The sequence below is a fragment of the Lepisosteus oculatus genome, chromosome 4 (assembly GCF_040954835.1).
Source record: "Lepisosteus oculatus isolate fLepOcu1 chromosome 4, fLepOcu1.hap2, whole genome shotgun sequence".
Lineage (NCBI taxonomy): Eukaryota > Metazoa > Chordata > Actinopteri > Semionotiformes > Lepisosteidae > Lepisosteus > Lepisosteus oculatus.
Window position 1 is genome coordinate 34,548,441 of NC_090699.1, and position 23,080 is coordinate 34,571,520.

The 23,080-nt window shown below is 36.5% G+C and overlaps 1 protein-coding gene across 1 annotated transcript in view; it reads left to right on the forward strand.

Annotated features, from left to right (window-relative positions):
• Window positions 1-1,192: 1,192 nt before the first annotated feature.
• The window catches only part of LOC102699018 (catenin alpha-3), a 545,540-nt gene continuing 523,652 nt past the window's right edge, over window positions 1,193-23,080 (forward strand). Inside the window, exons 1-3 of the mRNA XM_006630805.3 lie at window positions 1,193-1,333; window positions 2,560-2,663; window positions 18,525-18,717. Coding sequence (XP_006630868.2) covers window positions 2,565-2,663; window positions 18,525-18,717 — 292 coding nt within the window. The 5' untranslated portion in view covers window positions 1,193-1,333; window positions 2,560-2,564. The remainder of the gene's footprint in view (window positions 1,334-2,559; window positions 2,664-18,524; window positions 18,718-23,080) is intronic.

Consider the following 23,080-nt stretch of genomic DNA (forward strand, 5'->3'; position numbering starts at 1 on the left):
GTGTATGGGACACAGGATGAAACACCAAATGCAGCAGAGGTACAAACGGCAGTATCTGTTAGCTTGGCACCATGCAGGGCCTCATGCAAAAGCCCTAGGTTTCAATCTGGGGATGTGTGAGAAAACTTGACAGTTGCACTGTTGGAATTACAATGTACTGCAATACACCATTGGTTCAGAGCTGTGGTGCAGTGTCTATCACTGCTTTTCCACAGATCATAGTTGCTGGATTCATTTCTGGACTAAGGTGCAGGCATTCAGACTCTGTGTGAGTTTGCATTTCTCCCCTTGTTCATGTGGATTTATTCCAGGTGCTGTGGTTTCCTCCCAGCTCCCAAAAGAAATGGTGGCTAAGTAAACTGGTGTGTCTTAATTGTTCTCTTGTGATGGACTGATCCTAGATGATATCCCATCTTGTATCCTAAACCATTGTGATATACTCTGGATTTTGGGATTCATCTTGGTACACGATATTCACTCTGACATCCACCCCTTAGAAGTATATATTTGCTGGTATTAGTACAAAAGTTTCTTTCTGCTTAATCCATAGATAAAAAAAAAAATTCATTGAAGTCTGAATCGAAAAATATTGGGTTAATTAACAAAAATAGAAAAAAATTAATAACTAATACAGAGTTGCATATATACAGAGGTCAAATGTTAATCGATTCCTTAAATGGAAAGGTTAGTACAGTATACTTAAACATTTCTATATTCTCCTCTGTCAATATTGAATTGTATAAGTGATTAGCATGTAACTGATGTACGTTCTGTCTGAAATGACTGAAAGGGATTACAGAGTTCTTTATATCACTATAAATGGGGATTTTGATTTTATCTGAAATGTAGAACTTGCCATTTGGAAGGCTTGAGAAGTTGAACATGTAACTTGACAGGATGTATTGTACAATTAAAGACACTATATAAAATAAAGGTGATTATTAGAATTTTTCTGCAAAGAACATACAGTATACAGTATTTACTGTATATCTGCCAGGTGCTGGTACAGTAGAATCTCTTTGAGGAAGGGGCCTGCTTCTTGTTAGCTGTGTTAACCTCTCCGAAGCCCTCCTGTCATTCGGATATTTTCAGAAGCAGCAAGTGGATGTCAATGAAATCATGCGCCAACTGTAGCTCGGCTGACAGTTTAAGTAGGCATTGGAGCGCATGACTGGCAAGCGAACAGAGGGAGGAGGGGGGAGGGCAATACCAGCTGAATTTCTTTTAACTGGATTGTGGCTTCCAACTTGTGCTCTGCAGGCGTGGAAAAGTTCATTGTACATCAGCTAAACCTTGTCAGCAAAACAGTTTTCTGTGCTTTAGACTTAGAAAGGTAAGAATGCGTGTTTTGCTATTTCTTTCTCACTAGTTGTTCGTATTTTTGATATCTCATTTAAAACGTCACTGTTTCGAATAGTTTACTAAATCATAAACTTTAAATTTTAATTTCAATGTTTTCTTGGAAGGGAATCAATTGTTTTGATTAATTATTTAAAAGGGTGTGCGGTTGTAGCGAGTGCATTTAAACAGATGACGGACACTTCGTGCCTTAATAAGACAGAATTTATTTAGTTGACCACCGGTATCGGACATTTACCGTGCAAGATGTTTTAGTCTTTTTTAAGCTTTGTCCTTATAAATATGTAATTTATATACATTTAATAGTTGAATTAATTAAGTGGAAAACACCAGCTCGTTTTAATTATGTAATGACAACGAAAGACACCAGGTGTTTTCCTGTACACTGTAGTCATCCCCACTAAATAGAGAATGCGTTTTCCAGGGACATAACATAATTTGTATATTTAAATTTATTTTTGTGCATAACTCATTTGAATGCTTGGACACAGTGTGCAACTATTTTCGACACTTTGCAGTTTATAAAGTTTATAATTTTGCAAGTTTTTTCTGTATTCTGACATGTAAACGTTTTTATAAATATATTTTTGTTCTTAATTTAACTAACCAAATAGAAGTTTCACTTTGATGAGAAACTGTTGGCGTGCTAAATATAGAATACTACGCAAAGCTTGGGTTTATTTTTTGCAATGCAAGGAAGCCTGCAGCCTATTTATAATCTACTAGGAATACCTTGGTCAGGGTCACATACTAAGGTAAAAGTTTCTAAATAGTTTATAAATGGTTCAAAACATTTACAGTAGCTACATGAATCTTTATCTTTGAGAATTAGATTTCAAATTATTGATTAGTTGATGACATTTTTCACTTTGTTCATATTTAATCACTCAGAGTAACCATGTATTCCATTAATATTCTAATTATTAAACTACATACTGTATACATGTTCAGTCGTATTTATCCAATATGATATGTGTAATTAGACTGTTTTATCAAAACCTATTTTAGAAGACTCAGATGTCAAGTAAAATAATTGATTCATCTGTAATATATCTCCTTAAGGTCTGTATTAATGTGGAACTCCAATAATTGTACTGTGTGATGTAGGTAACTGATATAAACCAAAGGGAGTTTTTTGAAAACTGAATTATTATTGTGCAGTGGATAATGTTATGTGTTTTTTGCTTCTTTTTCTAATAGGTAAAATGACACTGCTACAAAATCTTCAGCTGAAAATCGACCCTAAGGATCTTCAGATCAGGACTATAACAGTGGAAAGGTTGCTTGAACCACTGATTATACAGGTATTCAGTTTAATAAACAAGGACATTCATACCAATGGAAAAAACGTTTACCTTTGACTTTGATCAATGAATTTAATCTTAGAGGAAAATTAACAGTTAACAAAATGCTTGCTTTCTAAACAAGTAATCTAACACCAAGCCACCAATTCATTTTTAAGCCTCCAATTATTTCTACCAAATTGCTCCATGAATAAGAAGTTGATTATTATAATTGGAGAAACTGAAGATGGGCATGGCATCTTTAGGAAGCAGCTTAATAATACACTGGTGTACTATTTTCTTGTGAATGTGTGGACTTGTTTTTTCAGGACACTCAGAAAATGAGAAGGTTTTTGTTCTGGTTAGATAAATATGGGTTTCAGAGGATACAAGGCTATCTGAATGAAAAATGACAGTTCAGAAGACGGTCAGTCAACCACAGAATCTGCTATTGAGCAGCTAGAAGGAGAGTTTACAAAAGCTAATAGCCACTGTTCTTGACCAGCTTAGGTGCTACTAGGAGTCTTGGTTACAGGCACAGAGTGATACAGCCCAGACAAGTGCAGATTTTAGACTGAATTTAGCCACAACTATTTTGTTGTTGCTCTGCTCATCCATGCAATCACTTTTATGCTACCTGGTTAGTTGCTATCAGCTCCAATCCTATGCTTCAGAAAAAGTGTCTCAGTACAATAGCTGATCCTGGAGTCGTATTGCAAGTTGTGAGGAACTGCCTATGTAGTCTTGGGCAGAATGAAAAGATATGTCTCTTCAAGCAGCATGTGCCAGTTTTAGAGTTTGCATAGTGGAATGCTAAGCTGTTGAAGGGTTTCTCTGCAGAAAGAGTCATAGGGTTCTCTTAATTTCACACCTGCTATGACTCTTGATCAGAGGTTTACAATCAGCAATTCCCATATAATAATTCGGAGTAAACAGAATGTATTCTTTTACTTACATACAGTATATATTACATATATATATCCCTCACCCCTGGAAGCAAATATCTTGAATGTCATAATGTCTTAGTGTGTCTGTGTTTTTATTCAGTTCAGTTTTATTGCATCCCCCAAAATTCACTTTGGGGCATTTTTTATGTTACTAGACCTATTTGAACAAACCTGTCACAGTCGTCTTCCATCCTCTAGAGGGTGTTCCTACATTTTTTGTTGTGTTCCCAGCTTTATTTGTCCCAGCTATTTCCTATCCCCGATTCCCTATTTAAGCTTGGCGTCTCCGTAGTTCTGGGCTCAGCTTTGGAAGACGGACGCCCAGAAGCCCGCCTACCATCAGGCACAGAAGTGGCCCAAAGGCATAGGCTTCACCATGGCGTCCTGACCTCTGAGTCTGGGGCTCGGAGCGCTTTGCCTCGTTATGATTTTAATCTTCCATGTTCCTGGTTCAACGTTCCCATTCCTGTGTTAATGGTCTTTGTCATGGCTGGACCACGCGGCTTTTGGATTACGGACCGCGCCCCGATTTTCCCTTCTGGACTTCCTTGGACTCGTTAGCCTACTTCATGCCTCCTGTGCACCAGATCACTCAAGTCACCATCCCCTGTCTGTTATCCCGACCTTACCTAGCTGTGCCTTCCCTGATGTCCTTCTCCAGACTCTTATACCATCACATTATACCATCACACATAGGGTCTTCTTACGCAATTCATGAGAGTCAGAACCAGCTCCTGTGACAGAAAGCTGAGTCTTCTACTAAGACCCCATGGAGTTCCCATCAGGATTTTTTTTCCTTTTTTTTGATGTCTGGACTCTGATTGTTTTGATTTGGAGAGTCTGCCTGTTTTGGATTTTTTTTTTTCTCTTTCTTGGTATTTTTTCAAAGAGAGGACTGCCCGCCCTGTATATATTCACGTTTTTTGGTGACTTTCTAGTTGTAAATAGTCATTATCGTATATAGTAACCTTTCCTAGTTGTACAGTATATAGTCTTGGCTTTTAGCTGTCCCTGGTTTAGTCACCTTCGTTTTTATTTTATAAGGGCACCCGGAGTCTGCCCTTCTAGGAGGGGGTACTGTTACAGTTACCATCCTCTCCTACAGAGGACTCTCCAACCTCCTCATGTTAGTCTTTATTAGCTACATTATTTCCTGGTGTACTGTGCTTTAGCTTCCCTGTTAAAGTTTACTCCTTCCTGTCTTTGGGGCTCATCTTTGGAACATGGAAGCCCGATGGCCTGCCTACCACCAGGCTTCAGGAGGAGGCACAGCCCTGGGCTTAGAACAGAGCTCTGTATTTCCTGGATTCTTGTCTTGTCATGTGTTCCTGTTTGTCTGCATCTCCTGATGGATCTCCCGGCAATGGACTTATGGACTGCTTCCTGACTCCCCCTTGAACCTCCTTGGATATGTTTGTCTTCGGATATTCCCCTACTTCACTGTGAGCACCAATTAACCCTGTGTGTCTCCCCTGAACCCTGTCTATGCTCCTTTTTCCTCGCATAGGGTCTAAATATCATCCTACACGGGAGGGCAACCCGGCTTTTGCAGCGGAGCTAGTTCAGATACGGTGACATCATCACCCTCACTGCGCATAGCAGGGACCTCAGCTGCCTGGGTTGAGGGAGGTTTCCTTTAGCTCATGTGGCTGGTTCCCTGTTGCGTTACTCCAGAGACCCGGGTTCGCGCCCCAGGTGTTGTGGGATGAAACGGGTTGGAGGAGGGCACGAGACTGCACAGAACCGCAACGGTCACACTTTCATGACAAAAACGAAGTACTGTATGTGAGCCTGGTCAATACCTGGGTGAGAGACCTCCTGGGAAAGCTAAGGTTGCTGCTGGAAGAGTTATTAGAGGGGCCAGTAGGGGGTGCTCACCCTGTGGTCTGTGTGGGTCCTAATGCCCCAATATAGTAATGGAGATGCTATACTGTAAACAGGTGCTGTCCTTTGGATGAGATTTAAAACTGAGGTCCTGATGCTTTGTGGTCATTAAAAATCCCTGTGTTCTTCTCCAAAAGAGTAGGGGTATTACCCTGGCATCCTGGCCAAATTTCCTCTTGGCTTTTACATATCATGTCCTCCTAATAATTGGGCTAGGGGTGCTGACATACAGTATCATCCAGGTAGATGCTGCACATTGGTGGTGGTTGAAGGGAGTTCCTGTTATCTGTAAAGTGCTTTGAGTGGAGTGTCCAGAAAAGCACTTTATAAGTCTAAGGAATTATTATTCATTTTAATGACTTCATTTTATTTATTATGAAAATTTTATTCACAGGCTTGGCATGCTGCAATATGATGCTTTTTAGGTTTCCACACAGTGAAAACCTACTGTAATTGTAAGACATTTTAGTTTATATTTGATATCTTATGTGAAACTGGGTAGCTAAGTGACTTCATAATACCGTAGGTAGGTATCTTGGTGCAGATAAGTTTTTATGGAGGTTTAGTTAAATCCTCCTCCTTCTAGGGAGCAAATTGGACACACCTGCCTTGATTGACTGATTGGACTCCTGTGGAAAGAAATTCCTCAAGCAGAAAAGGGTTAATCTGATTGGTCCTGTGTATAATTGGACATTCCTCAGGAGTAGCAGAAGGCAGTATATCAGAAGTCAGGTGGAGAAGGTAGAGGGATTTGTCTAACCTCCCTCCTCAGGGAGGAAAAGTTGGTTATTGGTATCCTGAACTGTAGAGTGTTGAGATGGTGCAGTAGTGCTGCTGGCAATCCTTATTCCAGTTTAGGTTCTGGGCATAATTCTAGTTTTCATTTGTCTCCATGTTCTTTTAGGATATCATATGCAGCTCATATTTCCAGTTGTATTTTGTAGCAAATAACTTTTATAGTTGCCATCACGTCCGAATGCCTGAGTGAGGTTAGAGAGTGTGCAGTACGTGTAAGAATGTATTAAATTTAATGCCACATTAAAAGACAGAAAATTAACACAGATAATTGAATCTGTGCATAAGACAAAATGCCAATGTTTCAGCCATATCTTTGAGAACAATTCTGTTGCAGCAGTGAAGACAGGAAGAAGGCAACATAGATTATGAGTTAATAAAATTCCTTATTCATTTGTAATAGCATGTGTCTAAAACAGACGTAGTTAATGTAAAAAAGAACTTAAGCGGTTCTGTGGTTGGTATAAAAACTTAATGGGTAGGTTGCATCTTTTGGATTTTCTATTTATTTTGTCCTTGTTGTCATATTCATGAATTATTATGTTTTACATCCTAAACACCTACAGTATTTCAGATTGTCTCTTGAATTGATGTCCCAAAGCAAAGCACGGAGAAGCGAATGATCAGAACTTGATTGTCTGCTCTGACAATGAGTTTTAAAATGACATTACATTTTACATTTTGTGAGAATAGTTAACTAGCCAGGAATATAAGAGCAAAATATCCATTGATTAAGAAATTAAATTATCAGTTGTTCCTCTGAGGATTTTCTGCTTTAGTTACGGCTTACATGGGTATATACTGTATAATACCTCTTTTGGCAGGGGACTGAAAGTGGTCTTCATTTACCAGGTTGTTATAGTATGTATTGAATTGAAGGTTGGCATGGTAGAAGAAAATGCTCAAGGATATTTCATCTTTCTCGCCCTAATTAACAAGGGAAGGAGCTTTTTACATTTTCCATTAAATATAGAGCTAAGTTAACAAAAAATCATGTGATTGTTTTTTATTCAAACAGAATATTTCAATTTCCTTTTTTCTAACCTTATAATACAATGTTATAGATTCTTGATGTAATGAAAGTGTTTTAAAGTCTTATCCTTTGGCTAATATATACAGCAATTCCTTATGCACTGTACTCATTTATAAATATGTCCAAATACCTACCATGGGACTACCTGTGAACATTAGCCATTTGGCCAAATATAATGTACAGTGCATCTTGTGTCATGCATGCTTGGGAGTAATTTATAATTTTATGTTTCTGCTAAATAAACAATTTGCTATATAGAGTCTACATTTAAGGAGGCTATGAACTCCAGTATTGCCAGGAAGCAAAACTGCCAAAATATGTGAAAGAAAATTTAGAAATGCCACCTAAGCAGTGCGTGCACTCAGAGTTTAGCCAAGCTTAAGGCAAATTTTACTTTATTTGCCAATATTATTATATCTTCATAAAGTTGTGTGGTAAGATTACAACAGGCAAGAAATGGACTACAAACATTCCCATTTTCAACACTTCTACATTAGTACCACCAATATAATATTTTTCTTATATACAGAAAGCCTTTCAGGGATTTCCTGTATAAACTAAAACGACCAAATGCAAATTAAAGCTTAGATTTTACAGGAAGCTCCAGTACTATACAGGTATCCAGAGGGTTAACATTCATGTTGATTTGCAAACATCAGTTATTTAGCGTGGTGAAGTTGAGTTATAAAGTTGCCATTGTTAGGGAGCCTGGGTGGATGCTAACTGCTGTGAGTTACCAATGACTACAATGAGATTTGTGAGTTTTGCTAGATGACATATTATTCTAGCACATGCAGATGTTTGCTGTAGGGAAGCAGTACCTCAGGTTAGTCTCTCCTAGGACATTTCAGCTGTACATCCAGCACTAGGTTTGGTCACAGGTGCTTTGTATGAATGGATAGCACTGCTGAAGTCTAATGATGGTGGATGAAATAGTGTCTTTTACTAGTGTAAACTCACAAACCCATATTATCATTCATGTGATGTCACATTTTTTGTAAGCTTACATTATATACAGTAGTTAATGAGTGGTGCAAAAAAGAGACAAACTGTAAGTGCTCAAATTTCATACAGGGATATGAATATATATCACATGTAAACTTTATTGTGTAATTAAAATTGAGACAATTGAGACATTTAAATGAGACCATTGAGAAAGTGAGACAACAAATATGTGAATTTGGTGCTCCAGAAGTACAGAAATGGAGTCCAGCTTCTGTTTTTCAAAGCAGAGAGTTTTTGTTTTTGCTTTGGGTTATACATTTTCACAAAACAATACCTTATGTGTGCTGCTTTTAAGATAATCCCATCTATTGTAAAAATGTTATGCTGAAAAAGCAATTTAAAAATTCTGGATTGGGTTATCACTGAATCATTGGTAGAACACTTGAATGTCAAGGAGAGATCAAGGTCAGTTTCAGTGGGCTGAAGACAAATGAAGGGAAACATTTTGCATCTAGGCTGCTGTTTGGAGGCCTTGTCAGTGTTTAAGAAAATTCATTTCCATTGAATATATTGTATTGGGACTTAAAAAGTTACTTTTGTTACCTATAATTATACCTTTATAAGCAGGAAAAAGCTCTAGATAGCTTTACTAACCTTCCTAATTTTCGTTGCACAAAATAAATACTTTGCTTTCTGTACTCTTTTAAACCCAGCGGTTTAAGATTTTGGCAAATATATAATCCCTCAGAAATTAACAGGACTCAAAGGAAGGAAAAGCTTTCTTGATATGGGTTTCTCATTTGCACAGTTACTTCTGGATATTTGACTTGAATAGTGTGAGTAACAGGATATACTGTACTTTTTTCCCGTTGTTCTCCTGGGCTAATGAAAACAAAAGCATGTTCATTAGCATTTTACATGGAAGTAAAAAATAACTGCTTTATATGAATTTGTTTTTTAGCCAAATAAATTAATAAAACTGAGTTTGTTCAATCCTTTTTTATGGCCAAATTAAAATATATTTCACAAGAGTATTTATCTTCCACTGGAGAAATTTGGTTAAATTCTACTCATTCTGCAAAATGTTAATGACTGTAAATGCCCCCAAAATGTGTCCCATAATATTTTTCATTAGGACATAGGATTGATCCATATTTAACATTTCTCACTTGACTATCTTTATAGGTATTATGTGATTTTTTTAATTGAAAGTGATTTACTACTGTGGGACACCAATATTTGTTTACCTTAAACAGTTCCTAGATTAAAAAATGTTTGCTAGTGCAATCATCAGTAAAACAGCTGACAGCCTGCTCTGTGAATTTCATACATGAAGTACATATTCACCTAATGTCTGACACCATTGTATTTAATGTCTAACTGGTCTTTGCACTAATGAATATGAATAAGTCTGAAATTATGCTTGAGCATGTAAGTATTTTCTTGAGTAGTTAGCCAGGAACTTAAGACTTTTTTTACTTTAGGATGGCATTTGCTTTAACTTAACATACTGTACAATTATTTTGGGACATTTTTTATTAAGCTTCTGCGTAATGTTATCAGCTTGGTTGTACAGAATATTTTTTCCCTATCTGACTAGTATCTAGTATTTTGACTCATTAATCCCTAAAACAAGCTTTCCCGACTTTAAGTCCATAGGACACACCTGTACTGTACACTGCATCCTAAAAATGTAGGCCAGACTTCTAGTATAATAATTGGAAAATTTATTTGCATTATATAAAAATCATTATATATATATATTACTGGTTTATAGTGGTACTACATGTGTTTGAGATGTTTATGCAATTTTTTACATCTTTTTATGTCCCAACTTTACATCCTCTGACTGCATAGCATCTTAATAAAGTTCAGAGAAACATTCAGTGCTTACAAACTATGTTTTGAGAAGTTAAAATAAAAGTAATTTATTCTAAAGTATATGATATTAGATGTCCTTATTTATCATATGTACAGTATTTAATATGGAACTATGTAGCCTGTACATAATGTTCTACTGTACATATCAGATGAATTTAAAAGTATTTTAAAGTATCTCTCACATGCACATGTTTCTACAAGGTTAAATTACATCGAAGTGCTTAACTTAATGGAGTACTATGATAATCATTTTGTTTAGACACAGAAAATGTGAATGTACACTATGTACATGAATGTACTTTTATGTTGTCATGTTCTGGTTTCTATTACTATTGAAATACATTGATTCTTATGGAGACATATCTCACACTTAAAGTCTTCTGGGTGCCCATTAACCCCTATTTCCATTAATTCTTACGGGATATGATTCCCTGATAATATAACCATGTTACAGTCCCCATTGACATTAAATGGAGACCCCCTGTATATACTGTTTTTAACTGTATAACTATTTATGTGAGTACCAATTAAAATGTACCACCATACTCATGCATATTCATAACATATACTGATGAATATTGTTTAAAGCAAGTTAATGTCAAGCCAGGAAAGAAACAACATAGGTAGAATTTTTGTGCAACTCACATTTTGAAGCCTGGACTGTCACATGAGGTAACAAGGTTTTGTGTAAGTGTGGTGCAGGAATGTAGAATAATATGCTAATTGATGTTTTAAGATGGAAGCAGATGGAGATAAGGTTCTTTTCCGATCCACATTTCCCAGAGTGCAATGAGGAATGAACTGCTGTCTTCAGTCACCTGACCAGTAAAAAAGAAATGGTCAGGGTGCTATTTGAGCAGTTCAGATAAAAATGAAAATAAGGTCAAGCCCTGTGAAGTGAAGAGACTTTGGTCCAAGAAGAAGGATGATGTTGGTTATTGGACAGTAGAAATACCTTCATTCCAAGAGTTTCTGGAAGTGAAGGAAGTAGGAACTCCTATCACAAGAGCCAGATGTCCTGGGTGTGTCACATTGTTTATTCCAGACTTGGACCATAGGATAATTCATGTGTGATGGTCCAAGCAGAAGTATCTGGTTAATACATAACTCCAGTTGTAGTACATTTCCTGTTGCAGCCCATGTAACTGTTTTTCTTGCAAACTGGAACAACATGTCCAGGCTCTAAGAGAGGAATGGGATGGAATCCCAAAAGACAGCATCTACAACCTTGTGCAGAGCATGAAACACAGCATGTGTGGCTTCCAACAGTAGCTGAGAGCTAGTAATTCCATGCTACTAGCTTATGATTTTTACAGTAGACTTCCCGTTGATGACACATGCTAATCAGCATAATGCAATTTACCTACAGTACAGTGTGTCATGTTTAATTAATGAATTATCTTTATACTTTATATGCAACTAAAGATTTTCCTGTTAATAACTTTGTTTTATGTGTATTTGATTTTCAATATATTTTAGCATTTTGTTGTACATTATTTATACATTATTTATACATTTATTTTCACAAGGTAATGAATGAAACACCATTCTTTTAAATGGAATGATAATGTATGCAGTTTACAATAGTTATAGCTGTAATATTTAAATAATTATGATGAGTAAAAATAAAATGCATTTGATTAAATTGCTTTCTAGTAAAGACATGACTGCTATTGACCTTTTAAGGAGAACTATCACAGTAAAATAAACACAGAACATTACAAAAGGTTTGCAGAATTCATGAATGTTATGTTTGTTAATGATAGATTTGAAGACACTTTAAAAGTTTATAGGGGCTGTTATAGAGGTTGTAGAAGTGACAAAAAGCCTGTTATCCTGTTGTTAGGCAAAACTAGGTTCTATAAAGAGTTCTCTAAGTCTTTATAGAAGCCTTTATAGAATCTCTAAGATGATTGTGATGATTATCTGTAAAGGCAATGGCTGGCAGTAAAACATAGTCAGAAAAGTTACCCCTGTTCTTATTTGTGTGTTGTAATGTTAGTAACAACATTTTGAGATAGTGTTGACTTCGAATTTTAAAAGTATCATACGCAGCTTTCAGTTGGTATTCTAAAATATGAAAATATTAAAAACATTGAAGATCATTCTGAAAAATTGTTGATTTATATATTTAACTTTATTCTGATCCTTGTGCATTTAACATTGACGTACATTAAAAGTAGAAAAATTAAAAATTACAAAATATACATTGCACAGAGAGATATACTGTATCACAGACTTTATCATAATCTAATTAGATTAAATTATATAAGACATAACAATTAGAACATAACAATGTTAACATAACAGGACATAACAATTAGAAAATGCTGTATTGGGTGTGATTTTAGGATCTACAGGTGCAATCCGACCAGGCGATTGTGGTCAGAGGTGATGTAGTGCCAAACTGCAGCAAAACTGCAGCATGGGGTGCAACAGAGGAACGTGTGAGAGAAAATAAGGAAGAATTCAGTGGCTGGCAGAAGGTGAGCAGAAATGGCAAGAGAAGTAATCAGGAGAGAGCCTGAGAATGGAGGGAGGTGAGTGATGAAGAGATCAATAGCAAAGGTCAAGGATCTTAAATTGGATTAAAGTTAATATGGGAAGCTAGTTAAGTGCAAAGATAACGAGTTGAGGCTAGGATTTTGGATGAGATGAAGAGAGATGATTTGAACACAGGATTGAACCATCTGAGCTGTACAGAGTAAGTTGTTGGGGAAAGAGAAGGCCCTGCAGAAGCTGTTTTAGCCAAAGGTGACGTTTTAGGGAAAGATGTGCTGAGAGCAGGAAAGAGAAGCATCACATAACACTGAGGCTCTTGGTGGTGAAAGAGTGAGAAAAGGTTATAGATTCAAAATAAATACTGGTAGATCTGGAAAGGTGGAGAAGGTAGTGTACAGTAGGTCAGATTTTGAAAGTCTGAATTTGAGGTAGTTTGAACGGATTCAGGAAAAGATGCTTGAGAGGCTGGTATCATGAAGAGATGAAAAAAAGGACAAGAAGATCAGGACATCATCATAACAGAAGTATTAATAATGGGTATTTCTTTTGTTTTAAGGGAGAAAACACCCTTGATACTCTTTGTGAATCACTGCTTCAGAGCAGTAACACTTTGGTTTTCTACACAGTTTCATTGTACTGTAATGCATCCTGCAAATTATGTTGTAGAACAAAGGAAACAATACTGCCCTTTATTAAACTGCGGAGGAAAACAAAATCCAGAGAAGAGTTGTTCTTTGAAAGAATGTTTTGAAGTAAAATGCTTACTTTGTGGTTCAAAAAATGTACCATTTCAAGGGCAGATACAAAATTGATTGATTTTAGTTCCATGGTGTTAAATTGAAACTCTTTTCTGTTATTAATTTTCCTTGTTTGAATAGGCTTGTTCTCAGTGACACAAGGAGAACAACATCTCTCTTGTTTTAACAATTCAATAAGTCTGTCCAGTTATTTTTCATTATTTGTCCTTGTACAAGACCTTAGTAACATGTTCTTTCTGATAAATTGTCACACAACAAAGGGAGGTGATACAAAATACCAAATGTATCAATACATGCATTAAATGAGCTACTGTAGGGAAGAAATGTAAAACTATAGAGTCTATCAGTGTTTCATGTTTGAAACATTAGTACCAAACAGGACCAGAAAAGCTACTGTACTTTACATTTACAGATGTCACAAGAAACTTCCTTTGATCAGATTTCCTGAATTTCCCTCATTCATGCAAGTTCTGCTGTTAAGTCCATGTGGACACTTTTGGAATTCCTGAAGCTTGAATTGTGTATAAAAGTTGGCTTCTTCCAGACAACATATATTGTATGTTGTTTGCTATGTTTCATGTTTATATTAGATCTGAATGTGGTTTTACCTTAATGTACTATACTTTTTCAATTAATATTTCTGAGCATCACAGTGCTTATTTCACTAATTGTCTTGAAATACCTTAAATGGCTGTGATGGACTAGTGTAACGTCCAGTGTGGATAATGCCTTGTGCCCTTTTCTTGCTGGGATAGGCGCCAGCTCCCCAGTGATCCTGTATTTGATAAAGCAGTTAGAATGTGGATGGATAGACATTGGATGGCCAGTTACATAAGCTTTCTATGTAACCAAAACATAAGTCACACTGTATTTCTCCTTTTGGTCATTCTGGCAATACTGATGCCCTGTCAGCCTCAGCAAAAGACTTGGTTTTAGAGGGACTTGTTGGATAGAAACTCTTTATCATAGTAGTGGTGCCTGGGGACATTATGTGTCAAGCCTGCATATAACATTAGATACCCTCTTTAAATAAAGAGAGAAAGAAAAAAGAAATAGTGAACTGCATTTTTATAACTTCTGCTCAACAAAATTTCCTGTTGAGATTTATTTGAAAGAGCTGCATTGTTTCTACACTGCGTTGTGAGTAGGTGGCTTAATTTGAATAAACAATTTCAGGAATGTTTCAAGTAAACTGAACTGTAAGAGTGGACAAAAAAGGAAAAGTTTCCAGGAAAAATACTAGAAAAGTCTGTAGGAACTTTTATGGTGGTAGATCCTAGAATTTTTACCTTTCAGGAAACTTGGTATAGTAAATGGGATTTTAAATTCTGCTACCTGTAAGTATTAACTTTGGGGAAACTCCATTAGTCAGTTTATAACACTTATTTGCAAAATACTGAAATATGCATGTTTTCAATTTTTACTTTTATTTATGTGAAATTGATAGATCTTGAAGGAACTTCCACGTTTTTTTTGTAAGTTACAATTCAGTGAAAGCCCCACTCACACCCATAAAACTGTTTTTAAAAACAGGTAATAAATATCATAGAGTTAAGAAAATACACACGATACTAAGCAGAATTAATAAAATATTTATGCACTGGGTTGTGCAATCAATGTAAACTCTGATGCTCTATGGAAACGAAGGGTTGAATAATGAGAATAGATTAAATCCTTAAGTGGTTTGATAGGGAGAGTATTCCAAGAATCCCCAAATGGCATTCCACTGTCCCATGACTGCTCCATACAAGGAACAGAACTAGACCATGAAAACTGATTTCAGCTGCAAGCTTGAAGATATCTGAAAGGCTATCCCATCACATCTTGTCAAGGCTAAACAATATTTCACATTCAGAAAAATCTCGTAGCAAGCAAATAAATTAGTAGAAAAGCTCCATCTTTATGGCATTACTACCATGTATAGATGAAAAATGTAACAAGATATTACAGTGATTCAACCTATGTTCTAAAATCATTTGTATACAGAGAAATTAACTTCTTAAAGCAAGTTAATTACTTCCTACAGCTCATTAATTAATGTAAAACATCAGCTTACAAATCCAAGGGAACAACTTTATATTCAGGTGTTTGGAAATGTTTCAAATTTTGATTGTAGTGTTTAATATGCTGAAAGTTATGTGCTGTATTTATAATTTAATTCCTGACAGTAACTGTAACTCACACAAATGAGTCGTATACAGTATATATGTACAGAGTGACCTCTTTACATCCATTCCTATCCATTTGCAAACTGTATTTGTAAAGTGATTCTAAAACAACATCCTTGCCTCCATGTTTTTCCCAAAAACTGTTTAATATCTCCTTTTACTGTTTTAATAATCTTGAATATTTTATGTGATATGTGAAGATTATACTACCTGAAGGAAACAGGCATTGAAATAGTACCAAGAAGTGCTGGGATTCATGACTGTTTAATCTGATAGGTCAGCTAGCACACTTTACCCCGAAGAAGATTCCATAGCCGAAACCTTGTGTTTGTTTTCTTCTCTTTTCAGCATTGAATAAACCTTTACTTCTTCCTTAGCTGGAATGTAGTTTGCAGTACCCTGTGCCTAAGCATAGTTTTCTGACATCTAATACATTTAGCCCAGCAGAAACATGAAAATGTGTGTGTTAGCGGAAACAATGTTGCTGCTTTGTGGAAGACTTGAACTGATGCCTCGCTGATTAAACTAAAGGATGTAGCTTGGCTCCATGTTGAGTATCCTGTAAGTCTTTGAGGAGGGGAAAGGTCAAAATTTGCATAGGTGGTCTTAACCATGTCAGTGACCCAGTGGGACATATGGTGTTCAGAGACCTCTTGGCCCTGAGCTTCTACTCCACACTGGCTGTGCAGTGGCTCTGTGGCTAAGGATCTGCGCCTGTGGCTGGAAGGTTGCTGGTTTGTATCCCACAGCTGGCAGAGGAATCCTACTCTGTTGGGCCCCTGAGCAAGGCTCTTAACCCCAACTGCTCCAGGGGTGCCATATAAATGGCTGACCCTGCACTCTGACCCCCAGCTTCTCTCCCTGTCTGTGTGTCTGTGTCTCATGGAGAGCAAGTTGGGGTATGCGAAATGACAAATTCCTAATACAAGAAATTGTATATGTCCAATAAAGTGATCTTATCTTACCATAATAGACAAAATGTTGGTCTGTTTTCCTCCAAGAAGAAATTAACTCTACATAGTATGCCGGAGCCCGGACAGGGCAGAATGTATGCAGGCGGCACTCCAAACCTGATGTGAAGGGAGGTAGAAAGAAAGCCTCCAGCTGCATTGACTGATGCATATGGAACACTGACACCATCTGCTCTGTTATTAACGAAAAAGATGTATGCAGGGGCTGCTGACAGAGCCTGTAATTCACTTAGTCTTTTAGCTGAGTTAGGGCCAAGACGAAAGTTTTCATGTACAGAAATTAGAGCTGAGCTGAAGTTTTTTTTCAAGTGGTTGAATAGAGACTGGAAGTCTGATCTGAGATAGTAAAGCGGCCACCTGGGATGCTGCCTCAAAAGTGTGCATTTTTCCCACCAAGCAGTGAAAGCTGTGCTTGAATTGAAGGGAATGCTCCTGCTTCACTGTAATGAGCTCCCAGGTGTCAGTGGTGCACCCTTCCAATTGACCAGGCAACACTCAGATTCTGAGTCAAGGACTGCAGTGAATCCCTATGGCCAGTGAGCGGGCTGAATGTCTATATGCCCTGCTTCTTTTCTGGAGTGTGTTCTTTTTGCACCACCTTCAAGATTTTGGAGTTACAGTCTGACTCACTGCTATAGCCAGCTGCACGCACTCCTTGGGCTGGGCTTCTAGCATCTCACCCTCACTAGATCCATAGGTGTGGCCAAAGATATTTGTGGCGCTAACACAGCCATCTTGCCTGCCTATGCACATCTGACAAAACAAAATAAATTCATTCAGGGTATAGAAAAACTGTTCAAATTGTGAATTAAGCACAAAATTGTGAAATCTTTGAAAGTACTGTAAGTCACCTTGTTGTTGCAAACCCCTGGTCTTACCATGGGCGAGAGCAAGAATTCCCATGAATTGCGAAGTGATGTTCCCCCTTCCTGGTCACTAGTCACTGTAATGACTAATGTAATGCGATTGATGAATTCATATGTGTTATTTGCCAACACCCTGAGGTGGTTTTGTAAATGTGTGACAAGAATAGATGCAGCATAAGCCTTTTTTATAACTAAAGACCCCATGGAGACATTTTTTTTTGTTGGAACATGCCACATTTCTGGACATTAATGGAAGTGTGGTTTATTGGGTAATTCTGTGGGAAAACACTAAGTCAAGCTTCATCATTCTTGCTGAACAGACTACCTTAGCTGTAGTTAGTCAAACTAGTCAAGGAAGAACCTTGACTAACACTAGTTTGTCCCATGAGGACTAAATCAGTTTTACATACTGTAGTTTGGCATGATGGGCAAGGTTCCTGTCAACATAGGAAGCTAAGGTAGTCTGTTGGCTAATGCATCAATGCTAAGAACTCTGTTGTGAAGGGATACTGTATGTGGTGAAAGAGCTGAGCATCTAGACCAGGGGTTGGCACATATACTCAAAAGGGTGAGTTCATTCATACGTGTTGTGATGTCACCTAGAAACACTAGTTTTGGAATGCATTTTTTCACTATGCAGTTTAAGGGATCTTTTTCTGTCTTGATTGCAGACAGATCAAGACAGTCCCCGTGCAGAGTTGGAACAACCTTCTGTTACAGCTAAGCCACACACAAATACTACAAATGAAATGCATAATAACCATACAGTGCAAAACACAAGGGGTAATAAATGAGAAGTATAGAAAGTGCAATGCTTATTTATTGTTGTTACCAAACAAAGAAGTTAATAGTACATATTCTGAGTGGCTTTCTGCCTTAGCTGCTAAGAAGTGCTGCCAGTACTCAATGGAGGGCTCCTGGGTGAATAAATCCCTTTAAGATAAAATAATTAATCAAAGGTGTATTTTTAGATTATGGTTAGATTATTTACTCAAAAGGGAACAGACTTTGCTGTGCTTATAACTGTGATAAAAAACCCTGCTACTGTGTGTACTCTGCTAATGTTATTTGTTCCTTAATCATGTTATGGCAAAGTTACATTTTGCTCCTGTTTTCTTATATATCCTTGCAGGTCACAACTTTGGTGAATTGTCCTAAAAATCCATCCAACAAGAAAAAAGGCTGCTCTAAGAGGGCCAAGGTGCTGTTGAAGTCAGTGGAAGAAGCTACTTTAAATTTAATTGATAAGGGGGAAATGATAGCAAAGGAGACTGTGGTATTGAAGGATGAGCTGACTGCAGCTGTGAAGGAGGTACAGAGAGAAAGTAAGTCACTAACAGTCGGTTTAACTAAATATTGGATTATAACTTGCTGGAAAAAAACTGTTGTGCAGTTGTGGTTGAGCTGACATTTGCGTGAAGTTTTTTTTCAATTCATGTTTAAGTGCGAGGCTGTACAAACATGTATTTATCGGTGTGGGTGTACAGTATTTGTACCTTACTGTATGTGTTCACATAAATACAGTAGATGCATCTAAGTATTGATTTAGGTTATAAACAAACTACAACTAATATATACTGATATAAACTACACATGGAATATAACTGTTTTGGTTATCTAAAAGATTCCAAAATAATATCAATCAATTAATGTTATTTGAAATAAGTAAAAACAAAGACACAAGCAGATGTTTTAAAACTGGAGAGGGTCTCATATTGACAATACATTTTATTTAAATGCCATAAATATTGTTGTTATTTATGTGGAAATGTTCAGAATAAATTTACTATTTTTTGTGATGCAAAATGCAATTCTAAGATTCAGATAATAACAGAATAGATACAATGCAGATTTTTTGTTCTGAGTTCTTTTATTAAACTGATACACCCAATTAACATAAACAGGAAATTTGATGTTTTTCTGTCTTGGATCCCGAGTCCTTTATGGCAGTTTCAGTACCCTGAAAATATCAACTGTGAATAAAACATCTTTAGACCTGGTGCCACAGACCTATACCAGAATTTAACAAAATTGAGAGCTCTGCATTCTGTAGTTCAACAGATTCACTTTTGGTCTTTCCTGAATTTGTCACTGTGCATATGTTTTAGCATGACACTGACTTCGAACTGGGCTGTGCTATTTTTTTTTCTTTTATGCTATGAAGCACTTTTCATTACACCTTAGCCAGATGTCTCTGTGCTATATCTGGAGTTTAGGTCATCTCTGAGGCCTTTCTTCCCTCACTACCTTCTGCTATTTAACTTCCTACTTTGCCTCCTGCTTACTGTAGGTTCGGTAAAGAATTTCTCAAACTAGGAGACAGGACAACTGGGAGATTTATAGCAATTTCGCAGGAGATTTGGAGATTCTCCCGAGAGAATGAACAAATATGTTTTTTTCATGTGCATTCTCACCACATAAGTGTTCTTTTCTTTTTCATCCAATGCAGCACAAATGTCATATAGGCATCCAAGCTTTAAAAAATTACACAGACAAGTAATACTGTACATAGTAGCTGTTGGTTTGTGTGATTAGAAAGTGACTAGCACTCCAAGACTTTCAGACCATTGACAAAGAACATTAATTGAGAATAGACCAAATGTCTAAAACGTGTTTTTATTTTTCAGTAGTTACTAGCAATTACTGCTTAGCTTTGTAAATGGTATTTCAGCTGTACAACTTAAAGATTTTTAACAGATGCTTTTTGTACACCATTAAATGTCCATATACAGTTGCATTAAATAAATACTTTGTTTATTTTTTTCCTTAAAATGCACAAGTCACTTTCAGTATGTAATGAAGTGTTCATTTTTGTATTTTCTGTCTGTTATATTATATGTCAAACTTTGTTTAAATTTACATAAGATTTGATTTTAATTTAAATAGCATGAAATCATTCAATTATCAAGTCCCATTTGATGGAATACATACTGTATACTAGCAAGCCTCATGAAATATAAGAGTTTTCAAATATTTATAAAGATGTAATCTTTTTTAAAAATCAGATTGGTTGTTGTTATTTCATATAATATTTGTAAATAGAATCTAATAGAATTAAAACCAAATTTAAAAAAGCAATATAAATTAGGAGTACAAGAACAGTCTTCTGAAAGCTGAACTTGGACCTTCATGAAACTCATTCTAACAACATTATTGGATACAGGCATTAATTTATTAGGAAAATAAATTTGACTATTAGATCTGGAGAAAATGAAAACAAAAATGAATGGGTAGGCTTCCTAAGAAATTAATCAGTTTTATTTCACTCCCAGTGTGTGGTAAAGAATGTAATTCTTCGATTTTACCTTAACAAAATTTACTTGGGTTCTCTGTGTGTAACGTATTGCCATTCTGGGTGTAAATGGGGAGGGCAAAACAGGAATACAAGCTGGCAGTTCTAATTGAAACAATTGAACAATAGTAGTATACTCTTAGGTAATTATTATAGACTTGACCCCTTTCTCGGTAGCGGTTCTAATATATTGACTCATCAAAACTAGGACACAATATGAGAGTTCCTGAATTTTAATGATGGTGGTAAGGTTTCCACAGGTAGTGTTTGTTGTTTTGTGAAACTACTAATTGATACATTTAGTGTTTCCCTTTTGTTCTCCAAAATGTGCTCATGGACTTACAGGATCAGTTTCTATAGATTTATTAATTAGTTTATTATGGCTTATTTACACTATGACATGCAAAAAACCCAACAAGATTTCCAATTTTGTCCTATAGAAGTATTCTACAGACAAATAAGAATTCCTTCAGAAGGACGTCATGTAATACTAAACTGTCTATAAATGCATTCTTATGTTGTAATATATAGAGACCTGCCTTGTGAGCTTAGAAATTACTTGAGAATGTCATCAAGTTCCAAGTTACTGTAGTTTCTTTTTTACAATTCTAAATCATAAACAGCGTATTTCTTAATTCAGTGTCAACACTGACTGTAGAAATCATTTTACTGGTAGTGTTTGGACTTGGAAATCATCCCCAATTATTATTAATTTCTCTTGTAAATGCATTGACAGGCCACAGCTGAAAGTTGTTCTCGGCAACCTGGGCTGTAATTCAGTTTTTCTCTGGCAGAAAGATATTATAAAAAAACACTGTTGGGAGACATTTGATCTTATTTTCCATCTATGTTTTTGAATGTCCCAGCTAAAAAACTACAGTCAAGTTTTAGTTCTGGGACTGGGTTGGTTACATTTGATCTCCACAGCACTCATTAGTCTCTGTGCTATTTAGTATTTATCTGCTTCTTATTGGTTAAACTCTAAAATTATATGGTCTGAATTATCATTACCAAGCAGATAATACTGGTATCAATGTCCACACTATATTGTACCTAACACCAAGGTACCGTAGCTCTTTCACTGCAATTCTGATAGAAATGTTTGATGACAACATTCTTTGCATCCTAAATGTGGTAAACCTGACGTAATGTTATTGACAGATAATGTTGATATCCAGGCTTAACATTTGACCCGCATGTGCAAAATATTGTAAGAACATCACTCTTCCATCTCAGAAAGTTTGCCAGACTACATCCTATAGTATGTTGTCTCTGACTGTAGCTGAAAAGCTGGCCAACACATTTGCCTTCTCTAGAATTAATTACTGCAGCAGCCTACTCCCTGGGGTATTGAAATCCACTCTGAACACACTTCAGTCTATCAAGAATTCAGCAGCTAGACTCCTGACCAGGTTGCGTGCAAGTGGCCACATTATTCTGTCCTGGAATCCTTTCATCGGCTTCCTGTCAGGTTTGGTGTCGACTTCAGAACCCTCATGCTCACATGTAAGGCTCTACATGGCTTGGTACCTCAGTACCTGTCTGACTTCTTATCTTCATACTCCCTACCTTGTAGCCTTTGTCCATCTAACTCTGGTCTCCTGGTCACCCATAGCAAGTGTCTTACTATGCTCCAAAGCTCTGGAATTGTAACCCCAATAATACCAGAGAGTCATCTTCCTTGAGGGCTTTTGAATCCACACTCAAAACCTTCTTCTTCAGAAAGGCTTTTATTTAATTGATTTCTGTGTCTGCCCCATTGATCTTCTAGTGCATCCAAACATTTCAGTTTCTTTGTTCTAAATTTTATCTTCTACCATTGACAATCTTTTAGTTCTCTTAATTTTTTTTACTTTTTCCCGATAAGCGATCTGAGAACATGCTATATAAAATAAAGTTGTTATTATTACGATGATGATGATGTTCCTGGTCACAACACAATGTCTAATCTGAAAACATAATTTTGTGAATGTTTTAGCTTTTGTATCTGCTTTTTGTCCTGGCTTTGTAATTTTCTTTTATTGTGAAACATGCTTTTTATGTATTGTTAAGTACTTTTTACTTAATTATATTATATTATTTTAGTATTGTTCATTTGTTTTGACTCCAGTTACCTACAGGTACAGTACTGTACATAATACTATGTATTTCTGCCTTTTCTCTCAGATTTAGACCATAATGGATTTACCACTTGTAATGTTTAGCTGTTTTGCATTTCAGACATGGTGCAGAGAATCTCTGTTATAAGGCTATACTGCTCATTAATCATTAAAACCTTTCTCTTCTAAGCAAAGACAAATATGTTCAGATTCCTTCAATAAAAATTCAACTAGCATGCAATGGGCAGCAGAGGGCAGCAGCTCCTGCTAAACACATTGCTGTCTCATGGGGTTTTC